The 19,348-nt window shown below is 42.7% G+C and overlaps 1 protein-coding gene across 1 annotated transcript in view; it reads right to left on the reverse strand.

Annotated features, from left to right (window-relative positions):
* The window catches only part of LOC137525416 (unconventional myosin-XVIIIb-like), a 508,546-nt gene that overhangs the window by 289,729 nt on the left and 199,469 nt on the right, over nt 1–19,348 (reverse strand). Inside the window, exons 12-15 of the mRNA XM_068246531.1 lie at nt 11,551–11,674; nt 7,526–7,726; nt 4,456–4,566; nt 2,327–2,431 (exon numbers count right to left, since the gene is read on the reverse strand). Coding sequence (XP_068102632.1) covers nt 2,327–2,431; nt 4,456–4,566; nt 7,526–7,726; nt 11,551–11,674 — 541 coding nt within the window. The remainder of the gene's footprint in view (nt 1–2,326; nt 2,432–4,455; nt 4,567–7,525; nt 7,727–11,550; nt 11,675–19,348) is intronic.

The following is a 19,348-nucleotide window of genomic DNA, read 5'->3' on the forward strand; positions in this document are numbered from 1 at the left end:
GGACATGTACACTTCAGGCAGCTGGAATTGCAAGGTAAAAATGTTATCCTCTACACCATTATGTAACTGTGTCAAACAGAATATCAGGATTGAGTGGATCATGATAGTTTATTGCTAATTTCTGATATAAATAGTTCCAGAAGTGTTTAGTGTATTTTGATCAAAGAGAAGGAATATCCAGGAGCAACACACTATATTAGTATAGCACACTTCTCAAAACTTCACTAACTTCTTCATAAAGGCATAACAGTAGATACAAACATATACTTATCAGCACATGCAGGTTTAAGAGTGTTGCAGAGGATGGTTGACGATAGTTTCACTCTGCAATGTGGTCTTGAGAAAGCCTACGTTGCAGGGCGAAATGATCGTCGACCATCCTCCGCACCTCTCTTAAACCCACACGTGCCAATAAGTATATGTATATATGTATATGTTTTTATCTGCTGTTATGCCTTTATGAAAAAGTTATTGCAGTGTTGAGAAGTGTGCTATACTGATATTGTGTTGCCCCTAGATGTTCCCTCTCTTTGGACAAAGCAAATGATCTGTCGTTTCTCAATAGATTTCAATAGATATAATGATCTGTCGTTTCAGAACCAGCTGCACCACAATTGTATATGAATCTAGTATATCAGGCATAGAGCTGGTGTGCACTTCACTTTTCCCTTTTATTTGCACTAAGTGCATAGTCTACAGTAGCCTTAAAGGGAACCAGAGATGAACGATTCACACAAAATAAACATATCAGTTGACAGCTTGTAAAGAATAAATGCTCTACCTGATAATTTTGTTCTGGTGTGCCTTTTTGAGTGTTTTTTATCCATGATTGCTCCAGGAAATATCCAATATGGCCGCCGGCTCATATCTCTTCTGCTTCCAGGTTATAAACTGTTCTGGATGTGCTGTCTATAGACTATAGACAAGCAGGGCTGCAGCAGGCTTTCATCTGTCTGCTTTCAACTTTATTATTCTGGTATGCTGTGTGGCTGCCTGTAGGAAGTGTCTCTCATAGAAATGAAACTGCATACAGTAGATAATGACTGGCTGCACACTGCACACAGATACACTGTCTGTTTCAGAGCTTCTTTCTCAGCAGCAGCAGCCCCTCCCATGTCAACAGCTCTGAGTATGAAATCTGAGCCAGGAGGAGGAAGGCTTGGGCTTGAAAAGACTCCACAGAAGAGTGACTCAGCTATAATGATTCCAGGTCAAACCTCGACTGAATCATTCGGTGGATTCTTATCACAGTTGCTAACAGATAGATTAGACTGAGAAGAATAAAACTAAAGGTAGCCATACACTGGTCGATTTGCCATTAGATCGACCAGCTGACAGATCCCTATCTGATCGAATCTGATCAGAGCGGGATCGTATGGCTGCCTTTACTGCAAACAGATTGTGAACCGATTTCAGCCTGAAACCGATCACAATCTGTGGAGCCGCCGCTGCCGCCTGTCCCCCCCCCCCCTGCATACATTACCTGAAGCTGGCTCCGGGTCCTCTTCTCCGCGCTGCACCCCGCACCGCATCCCAGCATACACTGTGTCACTCCGTGACCAGGAAGTTCAAATAGAGCGCCCTCTATTTGAACTTCCTGGTCACTGGAGTGACACAGGAAGTTAATGTACGCTGGGATGGAAGCAAGAGCGGTGCAGCGCGGAGAAGATGCGGAGAAGACGCGGAGAAGATGCCCGGGAGCCAGCGGCAGGTAATGTATAACTGTATCGGATCGGCCGCCGCTAGCGACGCGCTCCCTACCCGCGGGCGATCGACGGAAGTAACCCGCACGCCGCGATCGATGGACCGATCCGATTTCGGGAGGAAATCGGATCAACGGGTGCGTTTAGCATGAACGATTGGCAGCAGATTCGATCCCAGTGATCGAATCTGCTGTCGAATTGGCGGTAAAACGGGCCAGTGTATGGCCAGCTTAAAAGCAGGGTAGGTCATTACTGTCATGTTCCCACTGATAAATGTAATAAAATACATGAGGGTGCTTCGTCTCTAGTTCTCTTTAAGGCTAGTATGCATCAGAGAATTTGCCATCAAATTGACAGGTCGAATTGATAATTACTAGCATGTCCAATCTGAACCTGATTGAGGACGGCATTGTTTTTGTGTGGTACCGATCTGAAGATCAACCCCATTCTCACTCAGGAGCAGATAGGACATGATGAAAATTATTGATTTAACCCATCAATCTGATCGTAAATTCACTGTGTGTACCAGGCATTACGTTAAATAACAAAACAGATATGCAGATATTCCACAGTAGTTTTATGTTGATACGTTTCAGTAACTAGCTGGCAGAACAATTCCTTACCTGTTCACATAAGGTTCCAATAAGACCCTCCAAGTCTTGTTTTTCATGAAGTACCATCTGTTTTTCTTCATATTCCTGATCTAACTGCATCTCAAACTGCCGTAGCTATGACAAGCAAGAAAAGGTACATACATCAATATTTATTTATTTTATATTAATATAATGCTGACGTCTTTTGCAACACTTTACAGAGTTTAGTCTTGTTGTCACTGTGGCTCAGAGAAGCTGTGTCCATGATAGTCTAGGGGCAATGTTTTGGGGAAGCCCTTAACATATCTATATGTTTCTGGGATGTGGGAGGAAACCAGAGAGCCCAGAGGAAATCCATGTAAACACAGGGAGAACATACAAACTCCATGAAGATTCTGCTCTGGCCTAGATTCGAACCAGGCACCCAATGCTGCAAGGCCACTATACATATAACACTCTATATGCAGTCTATAATTTTGCTTTCCTAACCAATCGGATCAGATTAATGAAATTGATCAGAATTTTAGTTCGATCCCATCCATCTGATTGGTTAGGAGATTTTTGTCTGTTAGTGGACCCAAACTATCATTTATGATCATTCATAAGAAGAATCGTTTGTAATCGAACGTTCAGCAAATTGTATCATTAGTGGCCACCTTAGAGCTGCTGCATCATTGCATCTGTATAAACAGGATGCTGGCAATTTTTGGTGTTGCTCCCCATGTTTCCAGTGGATAGGTAAGGCAGCATTCTGCAATTAGACATGAATATAGCAGATGAAGAAAAGAGCCAGAATAAAGAAATCAAACAGAAGAATATTAAAAAAAAAAGAAAAAAAAGAAAAAAAAAAAGAAGAACAACAAATAAGGATTTTGTTGTTGGAATTTTGTAAAAAGAAAAAAAAATTAGGCTTGGCGAACTTGGCTCACTGCAACCTGCTCTTGTCCGTTTATAGACAACAATCCAGGAATCAGGGCCGTGCATGGAGATCTCAGGGACAGTACTGTTGCTAGGGCAGCAAGGTGGCATAGCACTTTTGCCTTGTAGCAGTGGGTTCCCGGTTCAAATCCTAGCCAGGGCATAATCTGCTTGGAGTTTGTATGTTCTCCCTGTGTCTGCGTGGGTTTCCTCCAGGCACTCTGGTTCCCTCCCATAACCCCAAAAATTGGCCCTAGACTACAATACATATGCTACATTATACATACGTGGACATATGACTATGGTAGGGATTAGATTGTGAGCCCTTCCGAGGGACAGTTAAATGACAAGACAATATACACTGTACAGCGCTGCAGAAGATGTTGGCGCTATATAAATAATAATAATACTGTTGAGTATGGTAATATTCTTTATTTTACAGAAACAGAGGTCAGCTTTACTTACAATAACAACTCAGATAGGTACTACCTAAGTTTCCTATTCAATTATGTGAATTATGTTTTTTGTGATACATCTGGTTTACAATTGAACACACTGGCTGCAGTCTCAGATACCCCACCAAGTGTCCTTGAGGATAAATTGTGGCTTACAATTTCCTTTTTTTTTTCTTTTATCAATTCTTTATTTGCCGAATACACTGTTTATACATATACACTTCACATTGTTAATCTTTCATACATGACCAATAGCGTACCAGCAAATAATGGAAATGTACGCAATTACAAATTACAATTTACAGAACAAAGTATCTCATTTTCTCATATCACAGACTGTGATCAGCACCTATGTGCGCGAGCTAATAACATTTTAATAAAAAATAGTAAAAAATGAACCGGCTCTATCTAAATTGCTAATATCATCCCACTGAAGCACAGGCATTAGTTTGTGATTAATTAATGACCAGTTTTAAATGAACTGCCCTTGGCCACTTCAGTATGAACCAAAAAGCAATTAGGATGATTTTTCCTCCGCAATTTGTAGGACACTTCAGGAACATGATCATCTACAGGATTAATATTAGTACTAAAATCAACACATATTATCAAATAACAACAAAGCTAGGAAGAGACTTGAAAAAATGCAAATAATAAATTACTGTTAAAGATGGTGTATTTCTGCAGTAAAGATAAAACACTGAATATTGATTATTTATGTTAATGCACAAATAACATTCCAACAAAAAATTTCACACTTTCTTAAATGACTGATCATTAACATACCCGTCTCTGACATGACTGGCGAATGTCCTCCAGTTCTTCTTCCTTGTCCTCCAACTCTTTCAGCTGCATCTGTTTCATACGCTCAATTTCCATTTCAAAACGCACACGCATCTGTTGTGCAAGGACAGGAACTGTGTTACGAGTACGCCAACCCAATTATACATCAAACACATGATGCACAATGCATATTTTTTAAGTATAGCTATTTAGAATATATAATGTTTTTCCACATAATTACCTTGGGCCCTGGAGGGAGAGAAAGGGCTGGAACCCACAAGAGAACAAAAATTGTTATAACTTTTTTTATTGTTATTGTAGTAAACACAGAGCGATTTCTGGAGCAATTGCAGGGAATGCGATTTTGCACCCTGCATTCCCTGAGGCAGGGAACACACTTGACTGTTTTCGTGCACGTTTTCTGCACGGAAAAAATGAGAACTCATGTTAATCAATGGGTTAGTTCACACTTAGTATGTTTTTCGCACGCAGAAAAAAACTGACATTCTGTATCATGACTCTGCACATTTTGTCAGTTTTCTCTATCAATTACATCAGCTGCTGTGAAAAAAAAATGCATGTGTTTTCCTGCATAGAAACACACCTGGAGCACAGAAAAAGTACGCAGAAAAAAGTGCGCGGAAAACTGAAAGATAAGTGTGTTCCTTGAATGAAAGAAAGCACTTTATAATGCTGCAATTTCAGAAATGTACTCCTGTGAAATTACCGGCATAGGCTTCGCATTAGCAAAGTGCTTTTGCAAGTGTTGGTGATTGCTCAAAAGAACAAAGCACTGCAGGAACTGCACTAGTGGGTCTCAGGCTTAAATCAATAAATGGCACAGGTACAAGGGTACAAAGTCCCACACCGTCACTCAGCGTTCATTGGGTGCATATCCAGGGTAGAAATCCAAACTACCATTGAAGATACTCGATAAGCCAAAGAGAGGTTTGCACACCGTTTCTAAAAAGTTTTTTTTTATTAGATCAGTTAATCCACACTGTTAAGCTGACAATTGTTTCGGGGTCCCACAAGGTCCCCTTTATCAAAGCACAGAGGTAGACAATAACATAGGCATGCCGGCCAAGTGCATTCTTAAATACAATAAGTAACATAATAGAGGCACCCCTAAGGCCTTAGGTCTCAACTACTCCACTGTAACCCTGCAAGCTGAAACACATTGCTGCTGAGCAACTCAGGTTACACTGCCACGGCCAGCATTAAGTGCCAGCCAACCTACTCTCTTTTACTGCAAATCCTCCATGAAATGTTCCACAAATATTTAGCTCACACCAGCTTTCCTGTTTACCCTATAGAGATAGGAGCCATGCATACATGCACAGATACAGTCAACCAGCTCTGGATCAGCTATATATGCACACTACAGGTAGACAACCTGGCCCTCCAGAATGGGCCTGTAAGGCCTGACAGATCTCTTGTCTTCTTTCAGCCTCTATACCCCAATTTAATACCACACTCTTCACCTACACGCCAAGCCCCTGCGTGAACGGGAGACCACTACTCCTACCCGACTACGGTTATCCCGTAGGACTTCAGAGTGCAAGGAATAGAGACTGAGATCAGGAAGACAAGAGTACTACCAGAGCTCACTAAAAAAGATAAACGTTACTGGATGATATGAGGGAATAGTGCAGGATGTACTCGTGGAGGAGATAACACAGCAGTAGAGTAGACTAGAGACAGGGATTAAGGTTGCTCAGAGGGACCACAGCTTTGAGCTTCCGATAACTGCCACAATAAACAAGACTAGGATGATTGCTCAGAGCGACCACAGCTCTGAGCTTCTGTTGTCCGCCCCACTGAATAAGACAAGGACAGACAAACAGACAGGAATATTTGCCAATCTAATCACCAGTGATGGGCCAAAATTTTGCATCGTAATACGAAATTTCAGGGAAAATCGTAATTGATTTCGTATGTGATAGTAGTATTTCATAATTTTACGCAATTTTTCGCGTAATTTTCGTGCAATTTTGCAAAATGTTGTGCCGACTTTGGCAGTTAATAGTAAAGCCCCCATACATGCTATTGCTACATATGTTAAGGAGAATAGTGGGTACAAGTCAAAAAAATAATTTTTCAAAAAGACTGCAGTTTTTGAGAAAATTGATTTTAAAAACGCAAAGAAAAATGGTTTTAAAATTGTCATTTTTCCAAGTTTAAAAATCATTTTGCAAATCGTAATTATGTACAGGCATAATTGCAAAAATGTACACAAAATGTTGCTGATTAGTTACGATCATCTACCGCAGCGATGGCAAACATCCACACAGGCACAAACAACACAGAACAAGAAGGAGCGTAACTAATAGCAACCGCTGCCATAGTCACATCCACAGAATGTGAACTAGCAGGAGCACTATCCAATCACTACCCTAGTGATGGCTGTGTCCAGGCTAGCAGGACTGGAAAGACTTTGCTGTTTACCCACGCAGGAAAAACAGCCATTCACAAGGAAGCAAGACAAGGTAAAAACAATAGACATGGGGCCCGGCCAACAGTTATGGCAAAGCTGAAAGCTATGACAGGACAAATGTTAATGAAGGAAGAGGATTTTTTTATGGACATTACCGAATGAGAGCAGGCATGCAAATTCCAACACAGCTGAATGGTAATCTCTCAATTCTGTGTTAGTCTGGTTGAAGACTGCAGGCTGATATACAGATGGATAGAACTCACATTACAAATGGATGCAACATTATGTAGCAACATGTATGCAGGGAATTCAGCACTGTCTGGCTGCAGCTCAGCAGCAACAAGCCATAGGTGGATTCATGACAGCATCCTGAGCTGTGCTGAACTACGGAGTGATTGCAGATGGCAATGACACTTATTGTGAATACTAACAAAACAATTCAACTGAATGCATGCAGAGAAATCAGAAATTCAGTTACAACCAACAGGACATACTACAGGCGAGATCATGACAAGGCCTATTCTATCACACATGCATCAGTACCGTGACTTGTACATGATTAAGCTATTATCTGGTGGACTTATACAAGGGTGGACCCTTATGGATCTATCCGGCTTATACCTGTTACATAATTACCTGTTCAAGGTGCTGGATGGAATTTTCTTGCTCTTTCAGCTGCTGGTTCTGTTCAGCAATGCTGGATTCCAGCTCCCATACTTTCTTCTTTAGAGAGATCACTGAATTGTTATCCAGGCCAGTAGATGTGGAAAGCTCTTTTATCTGTTTTCCCAGCACCTCAATCTGCTTTGTTAAATTGGATGTTTCCTGTTCCTTTAGCTGTAAACAATACGAAGAAGTAAAACCAAGAAACACCGTTTTCTTCATGCTGTGTATTTGTCACATTGCTACAAGTAATGACATTACATCCCATGGCCTTGAACAACAGCTTACATGACAAATCACAAGGCAGTCTATAAACAAATGAACCAATAAAATATAAATGGATTTAAATGGTGGCATAATTACTATATGACCCCATAAAGACAATTCAACATAAGAAAGGTAAACTGTACAACACATGTGATATGATGGATGCTTTACAATTATACATGGGGTCTTACCAACACATTACACTGAAATTCAATAAAAAGCATTTAAGGCAAAACAAAATGTGTGTTATGTTTATGACTTGACCTTACAGAAAATATGTGACAAATTAAACTAGTATATCAACACTAGCCAACCCGCGTCGTAGCATACGCCGCATCTATCTATCTAATAGAGTACGTGCCTCAACCTTGAAGCAAGAAGAAGTAGGCTTTCCATGAGAAAATGTATGCATGCTCAAACACCAAGTTTAACCCTAGCAAGTCTGGCTTTGCAAATCTGGCCTACTTGGCTATTCATGAGGTAATGCTTATGCAAATATGCATTTGCTTTCGCATGCCAAACTATGCAGGGTCAAAAACCAATACTGCAAAGAGCTCTCTCGCTGCCTGGGAACCACAGCGGCACCCCGGAGTGGGAGGCTGGGTGGCGCAGCCGCCCCCCCCCCCCCCCCCAAGCGTGGCCAGCGCTGGGGAGAGCCGTCCGCACCCACCTCCTAATATTAAAAACAGCCACTTACCTTAACGTCCATTGGGTTCTGCTACATGCGCATCAATTTTCTCATGGAAAGCATTTTGTGCAGTTTGTATCCTTTGGAGGCAGGCGGTGGATGGCTTGCTCCGGTGGTGTGAACCCTGGAGTGAGTGCGCCTGTCCTCCCCCCCCCTCTGGAGTGCTGTATGTGAGCCAGCCCTGAGCTCTACAGCTCGGGGTGACCCATGCTTCTCTCCTTTCTCATGTGGTGCCCCCAAATTAATGCGCATGTAGCAGAACGCAATGGACGTTAAGGTAAGTGCCTGTTTTTAATATTGGGAGGTGGGTGCAGACGGCTCTCCCCGGCGCTGGCCACACTTGGGGGGGGGGGGGGTCGTCTACGCCACCCAGCCTCCCCCTCCGGGGTGCCGCTGTGGTTTCCAGGTAGTGAGGGAGCCTGGGACCCTGCGGTCCCCCCAGTTGTATAAAAAGGGGGCATTGGGAATCCTCCCTGTGGCGCTCCTGGAGGCCTGGAGCACACCAAAAACTGCTAGCAGATCCGCAAAATTCTAGCAGATTTTGAAACGCTTTTTCCTTTTTTTCTGTAGCATTTCACCTAGCATTTTGCGGTTTTGTAAAGCGTTTTTGGTGTAGTAGATTTCATATATTGTTACAGTAAAGCTGTTACTGAACAGCTTCTGTAACAAAAACGCCTGCAAAACCGCTCTGGACTGCCGTTTTTCAGAGCGGTTTGCGTTTTTCCTATACTTTACATTGGAGGCAGAAACGCCTCCGCAATCCAAAAAATGCCTCACCTCGGGAGTATGCGTTTCAGCAAAACGCCTCCCGCTCTGGTGTGCACCAGCCCATTGAAATACATTACCCAAGCATATCCGCAGCCGCAAGTGGATCGCAAAACGCTGCCGAACCGCTCTGGTGTGCACTAAGCCGGATAGTGCTAATGTAGCATGTAGCAGGGTGACTGCTTTGTGGTATTGGTTTGTGCATGCATTTGCATGAGCATTGCCTCATGAATAGCCAATTAGGCCAGATTTGCAATGTCAGACTTGCTAGGGTAAGGCCTCTTTTCCATGGACTGTGAATAGGCAGTGAAATGGCTCTCAAACTCTCACAACTGCTCACTGCTGCCTGGTAACTGCTCACTGCTGCCTGGTAACTGCTTGCTGCTGCCTGGTTACTGCTTGCTGCTGCCTGGTAACTGCTTGCTGCTGCCTGGTAACTGCTTGCTGCTGCCTGGTATCTGCTCACTGCTGACTGGTAACTGCTTGTTGCTGCCTGGTAACTGCTTGCTGCTGCCTGGTATCTGCTCACTGCTGCCTGGTAACTGCTTGCTGCTGCCTGGTAACTGCTTGTTGCTGCCTGGTATCTGCTCACTGCTGCCTGGTAACTGCTCGTTGCTGCCTGGTATCTGCTCACTGCTGACTGATAACTGCTTGCTGCTGCCTGGTAACTGCTTGTTGCTGCCTGGTAACTGCTTGTTGCTGCCTGGTATCTGCTTGCTGCTGCCTGGTATCTGCTTGCTGCTGCCTGGTAACTGCTTGCTGCTGCCTGGTAACTGCTTGTTGCTGCCTGGTATCTGCTCACTGCTGCCTGGTAACTGCTTGCTGAGCACACAGCTCAACAGTCCGTGGAAAAGAGGCCTTAAACTTGGTGTTGTGTCTCATGCAAAGTACTTATTCTTCTTGTTTAAAGGTTGAGGCACTTAGTCTATTATATATATAGATAACATTTCAAAGTATTTACAGCAACTTTCCAGAAAATGTGCCCTGCACCCATATCACCCTGAGCAACACAACAGTAATACTTCATTTCTAGATGTGGTAAAGAAATACAAAATAACCTTTACCTTCGTTTAGACCTTTTCAATATTATGGACTATCCTCACCTTATTATATTGTTACTGGGATCTAGATAACAAGCCAAAAAGTTGATGTGGAAGTAAATTATATGATGATTGATCCCAACATCCTACACTTACCATAAATCCATATTTCACCCCCCCCCCACACCTCCATTTTATCTGTCTAATAATATATTTTGCTGAACGTTTAACATATAAAATGATAAAGCCATCGATTGGAATTATGTTTCGGTATAAGAGAACAAATATATTAATAATATTTATCATAAACAATGTATTGTTCATTTTCCAGAATTCTTATCTTGGTTTACAATGATGAAAATAATGGTTAATATTCACAGCAATACGTAGGTAGGCAGGAGGTTAGTGTTAGGATTAGGTGGTGGGGGATTAGTGTGAGCGTTAGGTTAGGTGATATTGGCATTATCTAGCACCAAAATTCTCAAGAGCCTTTATTCCATATACACAGTGTTAAGTGTAGTCACTGGAAGAACAATGTAAGGTGTAACTAATGGGTAGTGCTAGGTGTAGCTGATGGAAGGATAGTGTTAGGTGTAGCTGATGGAAGGATAGTGTTAGGTGTAGCCAATAGAAGGATAGTGTTGGGTGAAGCTGATTGAAGGATAGTATCAGGTGTAGCTGATATGAGGGATAGTGTTAGGTGTAGCAGATGGAAGGATAATGTTAGGTGTAGCCAATGGAATAATATTGTTAGGTGTAACCAATGAAAGGATAGTGATAGGAGTCATGACCGAAAGTTTTGTGTTAGATGATCACAATAGAAGGTTCAGTATGAAACGGAAAGACTAAGAGGGTAGTGTGACGGGATAGTGTAGGATAGGAGTTTAATGCGAGCTATAGCTCTTATACAGTACAATATTGATAATATAATATTAACGATATTACTAATATTGGCTTAGCCCGTGCCAAACTCATTTGCATATATACTTAATATACACAATTTGCACTGCTCAGAAAATTGGTAATCTAGGTAACACCTACTTTGCAATCAATTCCTTTGTCCCAACTAGCCACTTTACAAGTAATGTATCTGGAATCAACTACCAAAGTAGTTTATATAAAGGTAAAATAACCTCTGGTACTATGCTTCTATACCAGACTAGGAAAACATTTGTACCTAACACTGCGCTCTAAATCAGCAGCCCCACAATGATTAGCTGTTCTGCCAACCATCTCACCTCTAGCTGTTGACGTAACTTGCCCACTTCCCATCGGCATGATGTATTCTCCTGCGTCACCTTCTCACGCAAGCTTTTCTCGAACGCTGATTCTCCAATCGCCTGAGCTAATTGCATATCAAACCTGTGGGGAAAAAAGTTCAATTACCCTGTTTTCCTGTAAAGCTCTGAAATGTGATGAGGGCCTGAGAGAATGTTGCTCCAGAATTAGATACACAGCAAGTAAAATGGCAGGCTAAAGCAATATCATTAAGCTGGCGAGTTACTTTCGAATACATTTGTACAGTACATTTCTCTTCTGTCGCCATAAAGGGTCATAAAATGTCCCCGACTGGCAAAATGCTAGGATCATGAATCAAACGCTGCTGAACAAAGTTACAAAATCATGGAAATTAGTCATTTTTATTCAAAAGAGCAGTGCTTACATTTAATCCTGCACAGCCCTCCCTTAAGCACTGTTACCAACATCCAGCAGTTCAGCATTTATCTCAAACAACTTGTTATTTGGAAATTCAACTTTGAAGCAGCAAATAAAGTCTGGAAGTGCCTAAAAGTATTTTTCCCCTTTTTCTGTATTTGCTTATATCTTTGGCTAACACACCTAGAAAAATCTGAATATAATTCATCAATTTTACATAACATGCGAGACATGGATCAGTGCTATAAATCATCAAAGCAATGCTTTGTAGCTCTTTACCACTTTAGGGACTCTTTCTTTCTGGGCGTTTCATCTCACATTGCACGCTTTGCGCCAAGAAAAATTACTTAAATTGACTGTATATCACAAAGGCGGACTTATATATACTGCTAAATACAAACCCAAGACTGAAATAAACATGATTGACTTTATATAACACTGATCCTTAAAGTGTTAGTATACCTATGCCCAATTGTGCTTAAAATGTCTTAAAATTGGGCCTTGATCATTAATTCTATATGCTTACATTATTTAATTCATCCACTTTTAAGATACTGAAATGTGACTTCTATTATGTGCATCATAATCTTCTATTCTGTGCTTACAATGAAGGTAAATGTGCTGCAATGTGTGGCCTGTTTGAATTATGTGCTTCCAAACGGTTTCCACTAGTCTGGTATTAACCCCTTTACTCGCATATGTATTAGTGCGCCGCCGGTGAGTTAGGTGCAGTGTGAGACAAATGACTGCTCACCATGCTACAACTCAAATTCCTGGTGGCATAAAATACCATTCCCTCTCAGAGTCATAGTACCTTGGAGTGAGAGGTAATTCGAGTTACCTTGGCATGGGATGCAAACTATAGTATTACGCTATGGGGGCATCCAGCTCGGGTGCCTTGTAAATTGTTCATCCTTATTGTATACCTTATTCTGCCACAGATGTCTACATATGCATGTGAGATAGTTCCAATCAGAATACACAGGATTTTAACAAAGCTTGGAAGTAGAAGCTGATTAAGTCGTGAAGCCCTAATTAACTGTGGCTTGAACAATATAACACTGAAAATGAAAGCACAGTGGGCATAAAAGATAATTGCCCCTTCAAAATGTTCATAATTTGGTGCTTTGCAGCTTTCACCACCATCTCACCTTCACCATCTCAGGACTGCTGGATGTTGAATCTATGTCCTATTTATGGACATTAGATGCTGACATCATGTGGGTCTCAGGTCATCAGCGTCCTGCACTCCTGCTATGCTCTGGTAACATGATCACTGCTATTATTTCACTGATCATGATGTTAACTAATGGAGGAGCATTGCTGCTCCCTCCAAACTGTGTTGATCTGCTCGGCTGCCTGTGCAGGCAGAAAGCTTTTTGACCATTGTGTAGGTTTGCATGCTGCAGGACTCTGGAAAGAAGAGCTTCTGTCAGTTTTGCAGCTTGTGCTTGCAGAGGAATTTGCATACGTTGTCATGCAAATTGCCTGGCCACATTCATTGGAGGCGTGTACTATGTCTTTCCCACAATGCTTCGCTGGTCATAAGGAGTCTTCCTGTGAAACACTCTGGGGAGTGTCAGCCATGCTCTCTGTTTGAAGATCAGCTTAGAGTATTCCTGAATCTGCGCTAGGCAGGTTTTCCCTAGTGCAGTTAGGATTGTTTATCTGTTTTGTTTGTCTGTTGCGATTGTCCTGTCCCAGCGGTGGTCGACAAGGAAATCGTTCTGATCTCTGTTCTTGGAGTATAGCTGGTGCAGCGGTTGCTACCAGCTATCTCTTCTGATCTGTCTCTTTGGATCGCGCTAGCCACTTTTCGCTAGCGCCGTGGATCCTTCTGTTCTGTCTCCTGGGATCGCGCTAGCCACTTTTCGCTAGTGCTGTGGATCCTATCTCTCGCTTGTCCCTGTTTTCGCTGTTTTCGTGTGTCTGTCTTGTCTGCTACGAACGCTTGCTGGAGGCTCGGTGAGGTAACCGTTAAGCAAGCGCTCGCGTCCTCTGTTTCATGTTTGTCTGTCAATGGTTAGTTAGGCGTGCTTGTCTCTATTGTGCTTATCATGTGGAGACCGCGCATAACCGCGTGCACTGTTGCGAATGAGTGCGGTGTTCGCGGGTAGCTAGCGTTTGTTATTTTCCATATCTCCTCATTGTATTATTTGCTGTGCCTTTGCTAACCTCGTATTCTGTTCTGATCTGCCTTGTGTCACGTCTGGCGATCGCACCTCTCGCGATCGCGTTCCTGTTTCATATCTGCTGTTGTGTGTGCACAGTCGTGGGGTGGCGACTAGGTTGGCGCACACACATATACAACCTGTACCTTTGCTCGTCTCATTCGCAATCGCCTCTCTTGCGATTGCGTTCTGCGCTTCGTACAAATCCTGTCTGGCATTTGTGGAGGTACAGAGGATTGGTTCCTCTGCACTCCCCAGCGCCATCTGCCGAGAGGAATTTTCCCTCTACCGGTGCGTAGCACCTTTTGCTGGGTGCCTGCAAATATACGCTTGTGGAGGATTTCCGCCGTGTCAGCGCACGCGTTGTGCGCTGATCACGGAGAAAGTTCCACAATCAGTACACAAACCAACTGCACCTGTCACATCCACTTCCAGGGAGTAAGCTGTCATCTCCTGCCAGAGATCAGGAGCCATTGCATTGGCTCCTGATCCTGTGATCACTTTGATCGTGTCATGGCAAGGAGTGTTAATTCTTGTGCATGTGACAACAATATCAAAAGTGCACAATAAATGTGGCCTGCATGGGAGAGGTGCAAGAAAGACGCCACTCCTCCCAAATATGGTTTCAAATAAGCTTTGCCAAATGCAAGTATTGTAGTATTGTTGGCCTTTACATTTTGTTAGGAAAACTAACACTTTAAACACTTAAAAGTTGTGCAACAAGAAAAAAAAATATTTATTTTATTTTTGAATAGTGTGGAAAGAAATCTGAATTCCTTGCTGTTGTCTATATGCTCACTGAAGAGATTTTCCATCATACAATGGTCATCTTGCAGTAAATTACATACAAGGGACAAACGAACATCAGCAAGGGACCACACAGACTTCAAAGGGCTGGAAGAAGTCCCGGGTAAGTAAAGCTTCTTTTTTTTACCTCAGTTTGCTTTTAACGGTTAAAATACTCAAACTGGTTTTGGACTAATTTATAGGATTATACCCAGGTGTATGTTTAACAAATTTTACCAAACAGGTAGGAATGATCATTATTTTGATATGTAGTTCGAAACACAGTCATAAACTCCAACAAAAAACATCTGTGTATAAGGCATAAAACTAGGAAATGAACAGACATACTCTGCTACCAAGGTGTGGTTGTGGAAGGCAGTTTCATGTCACAGGTTACGGTTAGAGATGGCCCGAACTGTTCACCGGTGAACGGTTCCCGGCTAATTTTGGTGGTTCGCGGAGAACCACAAACTTTTGCGTAATTTCGATTGGCCCCCATAGTGCATCATTAGGGTCAACTTTGACCCTCTACATCACAGTCAGCAGGCACATTGTAGCCAATCAGGTTACACTCCCTCCTGGAGCCACTCCCCCCCCTTATAAAAGACAGGCAGCGTCAGGCATTGGACTCACTCGTGTGCCTGCAGTAATTAGAGAAGGGAGAGCTGCTGTGCAGAGACCTATAGGGAAAGATAAGTTAGGCTCTTGTAGGCATCTTAGCTTGCTTCTTGCTGATTCTTATTGCTAAAAAAGCACCCCTCAACAGCTCTTTTGAGAGATAATCTTGTTCTTGCGATTTTGTGTGTGTGTGTGTGTGTGTGTGTGTGTGTGTGTGTGTGTTCCACAGACACTTGTGTTGCATAGACAGCCTTGGAAATTCCTACTGTGTGTGCCACTGCCAGGCCCAGCAAATTCAGTGACTACCGGTGTGTGTTCAAGGTGCATATTGTAATACCCATCACTGCCTACACCTACCTGTTGTTCACAGTGCACCCACCTACCTACGTGAGCGCACGCAGTGTCACTGTGCCTGTCCGGTACCTATCGGTGTGTGACAGGTGCACATTGTAATACCCATCACTGCATATACCTACCTGTTGTGTTCAGTGCACCCACCTACCTACGTGAGTGCATGCAGTGTGATATATCACTCTGTGCATACCTGTTAACTGCACCTGTGTGACTGCACATTGTATTAGTCAAGTCAGTGCATACATTTCACTTCATCCCCCCCAATATGGACAAAACAAAAGGCAGAGGCAGGCCACCGGGCAGGCTTGTTCGAGGTCGTGCTGTCGTGATTTTGTGCAGCCTCGACCAAAGTACAGTGTTCAGAAGAAGGCACGTGCCATAAACCCCCAATATTGTCAGGACGTAGTTGACTATTTAACACAGAACACCTCAGCTTCTGCACGGAAGCGGGACATATCTTCCTCCTCCTGCTCTGATTCTGGCACCCCACTTAACACTCAGTCGGCCGCCACCACCAAAGTGCCATCACCCCAGGGCTCAGTGGTGTGGAAATGTTTTTGTGTGTCTGACTCAAATGAGAGCAATGCCATCTGTACTCTCTGCCACCAATAATTGAGCCGTGGATATACCAAGACCCGCGTAGGGACAACTACCTTACGAAGGCACATAATTACATAGCACAAACTGCAATGGGATGACAACTTGAGGAAAAGCTGCACACAAAAGCAAAGCCACACACCGCAGTGGAAGATACCAGGCCCCAACTTTTTCTCAAAAAAGGCGATACCTAAACTGTACCATGATGTTGAAAGGCAAGTGGTGACATCTCTGGCACACACCGTTGGGTCAAGGGTCCATCTGATCACGGATGCCTGGTCTGCAAAGCACGCTCAGGCCTGCCCGAAGACTAAGTCAGTCCCCACACACAGCATCTCTGCGTGCACGCCGTGTGACTGCCTGCCCCAAGACTAGGTTGCTCCCCACACAGCATCTCTGCCCGCAGGCCGGTTGACTGCCTTCTCCGCCACCACCAACAGGGTCCAGGACTCCAGGTGGATTCCTGAATTTTTAAGGCCACTGCTAGCAGCGGCCGCTATACAAATTTTTTTGGTGCGTGTACATGCCTGCCTAATTTTTCTGGCTGCACTGCAGCTGCAACAACAAAACAAAAGGCATATACATGTGCCAATTCCCCTTTGTGATCATTACCTTGCCGCAGTGAAGGGGCTTGCATATCACAATGAAGCAATGACCGACAACTATATGAGTGTGTCGGGGGGGGGGGGGGCACACCCATGATAATAAGGTCATTGCTTCAGTGTGGACAGACCAAATTTGATCAGCTGGACAGTCACTGTTCTGTCATTCAGCTGCCTCAGCCCGGCGACCATATAGGCTAGAAAGCCGCCATCACCTGCACTCTCGTCATGGTGCGCACCAGTCCAGCACGGCCGTCACTACACAAACAGCTGCTTGTGGTGCGTTACACAGTGAGTTTGGTCTTTTAGTGTGAAGCAGTACTCTAATTACACTCCCTGATTGATGTTTACACATGCAAGATGTTTTAAAGTACTTTAGGCCTGCAATGTAGCATTCAATGTGATTTCTGCCCTAAAGAGAACCTGTACTGAGTAAAAATATTTAAAATAAACACATGAGGTAACTTCAAATGAACATTACATAGTTACCTTGCCTTCAGTTCCTCTCAGAAGCTCACCATTTTCTTCTGACAATAATCCCTTCCAGTTCTGACAACATTTTGTCAGATCTGAAATATATCAATTGCTGTCAGTAAAATATCAGTTGCTGTCAGTTATAGCTGAGAGGAAAACTAATGTTCCAGGTAATGCCCATGTTTCCCTATGGCTCAAGTGGGCGATGTTACAGTTTAACTGTGTGCTGACCAGAAAGCTGTCATGGGTAATGACCATTTTCGAAATGGAGGATGGAAAATTCCCTTGATCACAGTGAACAAACAGGACGCGGGACAGGAGAAAGACACTGAGGAGTAGACTACATGGAAGGTAAGTATGACTTGTGTATGCTTATTTTGACTTTTAATTTTCAGTTCAGGTTTTCTTTAAAACGCGGCTTTGCATCAAATCCAGATTTTTCCCCGGGACTTTTGCCGTCTATCCCACTCATCCATGCAAAAACTCAGATGTTACACCCCTTGAAACATCTTTTCCATTACTTTTCTGGCCAGCATAAGTGTTTCTAGTTTTCAAAGTTCGCCTCCCCATTGAAGTCTATTGCGGTTCACAAAAGTTTGCGCGAACCGAACTTTTGCGGAGGTTTGCGAACCTAAAATTGGAGGTTCGGGCCATCTCTAGATACGGCAACACTGAGCACAACAGCAAGACACAAAAAAGGGCCTCATCCAGTTTGCTTTTTCTCCTATGTTTTCTCCTAGGAGATAATCTTCATCTTCTTTTTAAAATAACTTTTTATCACTTTGCAAATGAAAAAGTACCAAAAAGTAGGTGAAAAAGTAATTAGAATTATTCTGGCTCAAGGCGAGAAGCCTGGATTTTGTGTTTTTTATTCTGAGTATTGTCTTGCTTGCTTGGTTAAAAGGCCTTCTATTGATAAGGTGAAATTTCACCTATTAGAAAACTTGGTATTGAATTGAATATGGCCCAAAGTATTTATACTTTATGGTCAAGGTCTCTCACTGACAAGTTTTCAAATTTGAGTGGTTCTCAAACTCTTGTAAAGAAGCAGGCAACATTGAGTATCTTAGACAGTGGTTGTGCAAGAAAACCTAGTGCAGCAGTTAAAAGATAAATCATGCCCATTTCCCTTCAAAAGAAGACATCCAACATAGCCATTAGCTGTGTCCTGGCCGAAATCTGTGGGGTCCAGGTGCACTTAAAGGTCTTCATGGTACAACTGCTGTCAAAACACTAATGTCATTGAGTGTATCTGGGATTACATGTAGAGACTGAGGAATTTGAGGCAGCCAACATCCACAGTAGACCTGTGGTTAGTTCTCCAAGAAGCATGGAAAAATGCAACTGCTGAGTTCCTTTAAATATTGTGCGCAAGCATACCTAGATGAGCACTGAAGCTGTTGTTATATATATATATATATATATATATATATATATATATATATATATATATATATCTTCTTAGTAGATTTATATGTGAGTGCTTTAACAAATCACTTATAGCTTGGCTTTTAAATTGTTGCATCAATACAAATAAATCACTGGTCTGATGGGTTTCAACACAGTTCCAGTGTTTTCAGATTTATTTTTATGTGCTGCACTACAATGCAAGATATATTGTTAGACAAGGACAACCAGTAAATCAAGGCCAGGAGGATTTGCTGTACAATATTTAGCTCTAGTATTCTAATACAGTGCAATAGGTAGCATACCGTATATTCCAGTACAGAAAGAGTTCATGGTAATATGATTTTGTAAAAATATTTCTGCGCATCTTT

Source organism: Hyperolius riggenbachi, chromosome 1 (genome assembly GCF_040937935.1).
Source record: "Hyperolius riggenbachi isolate aHypRig1 chromosome 1, aHypRig1.pri, whole genome shotgun sequence".
Lineage (NCBI taxonomy): Eukaryota > Metazoa > Chordata > Amphibia > Anura > Hyperoliidae > Hyperolius > Hyperolius riggenbachi.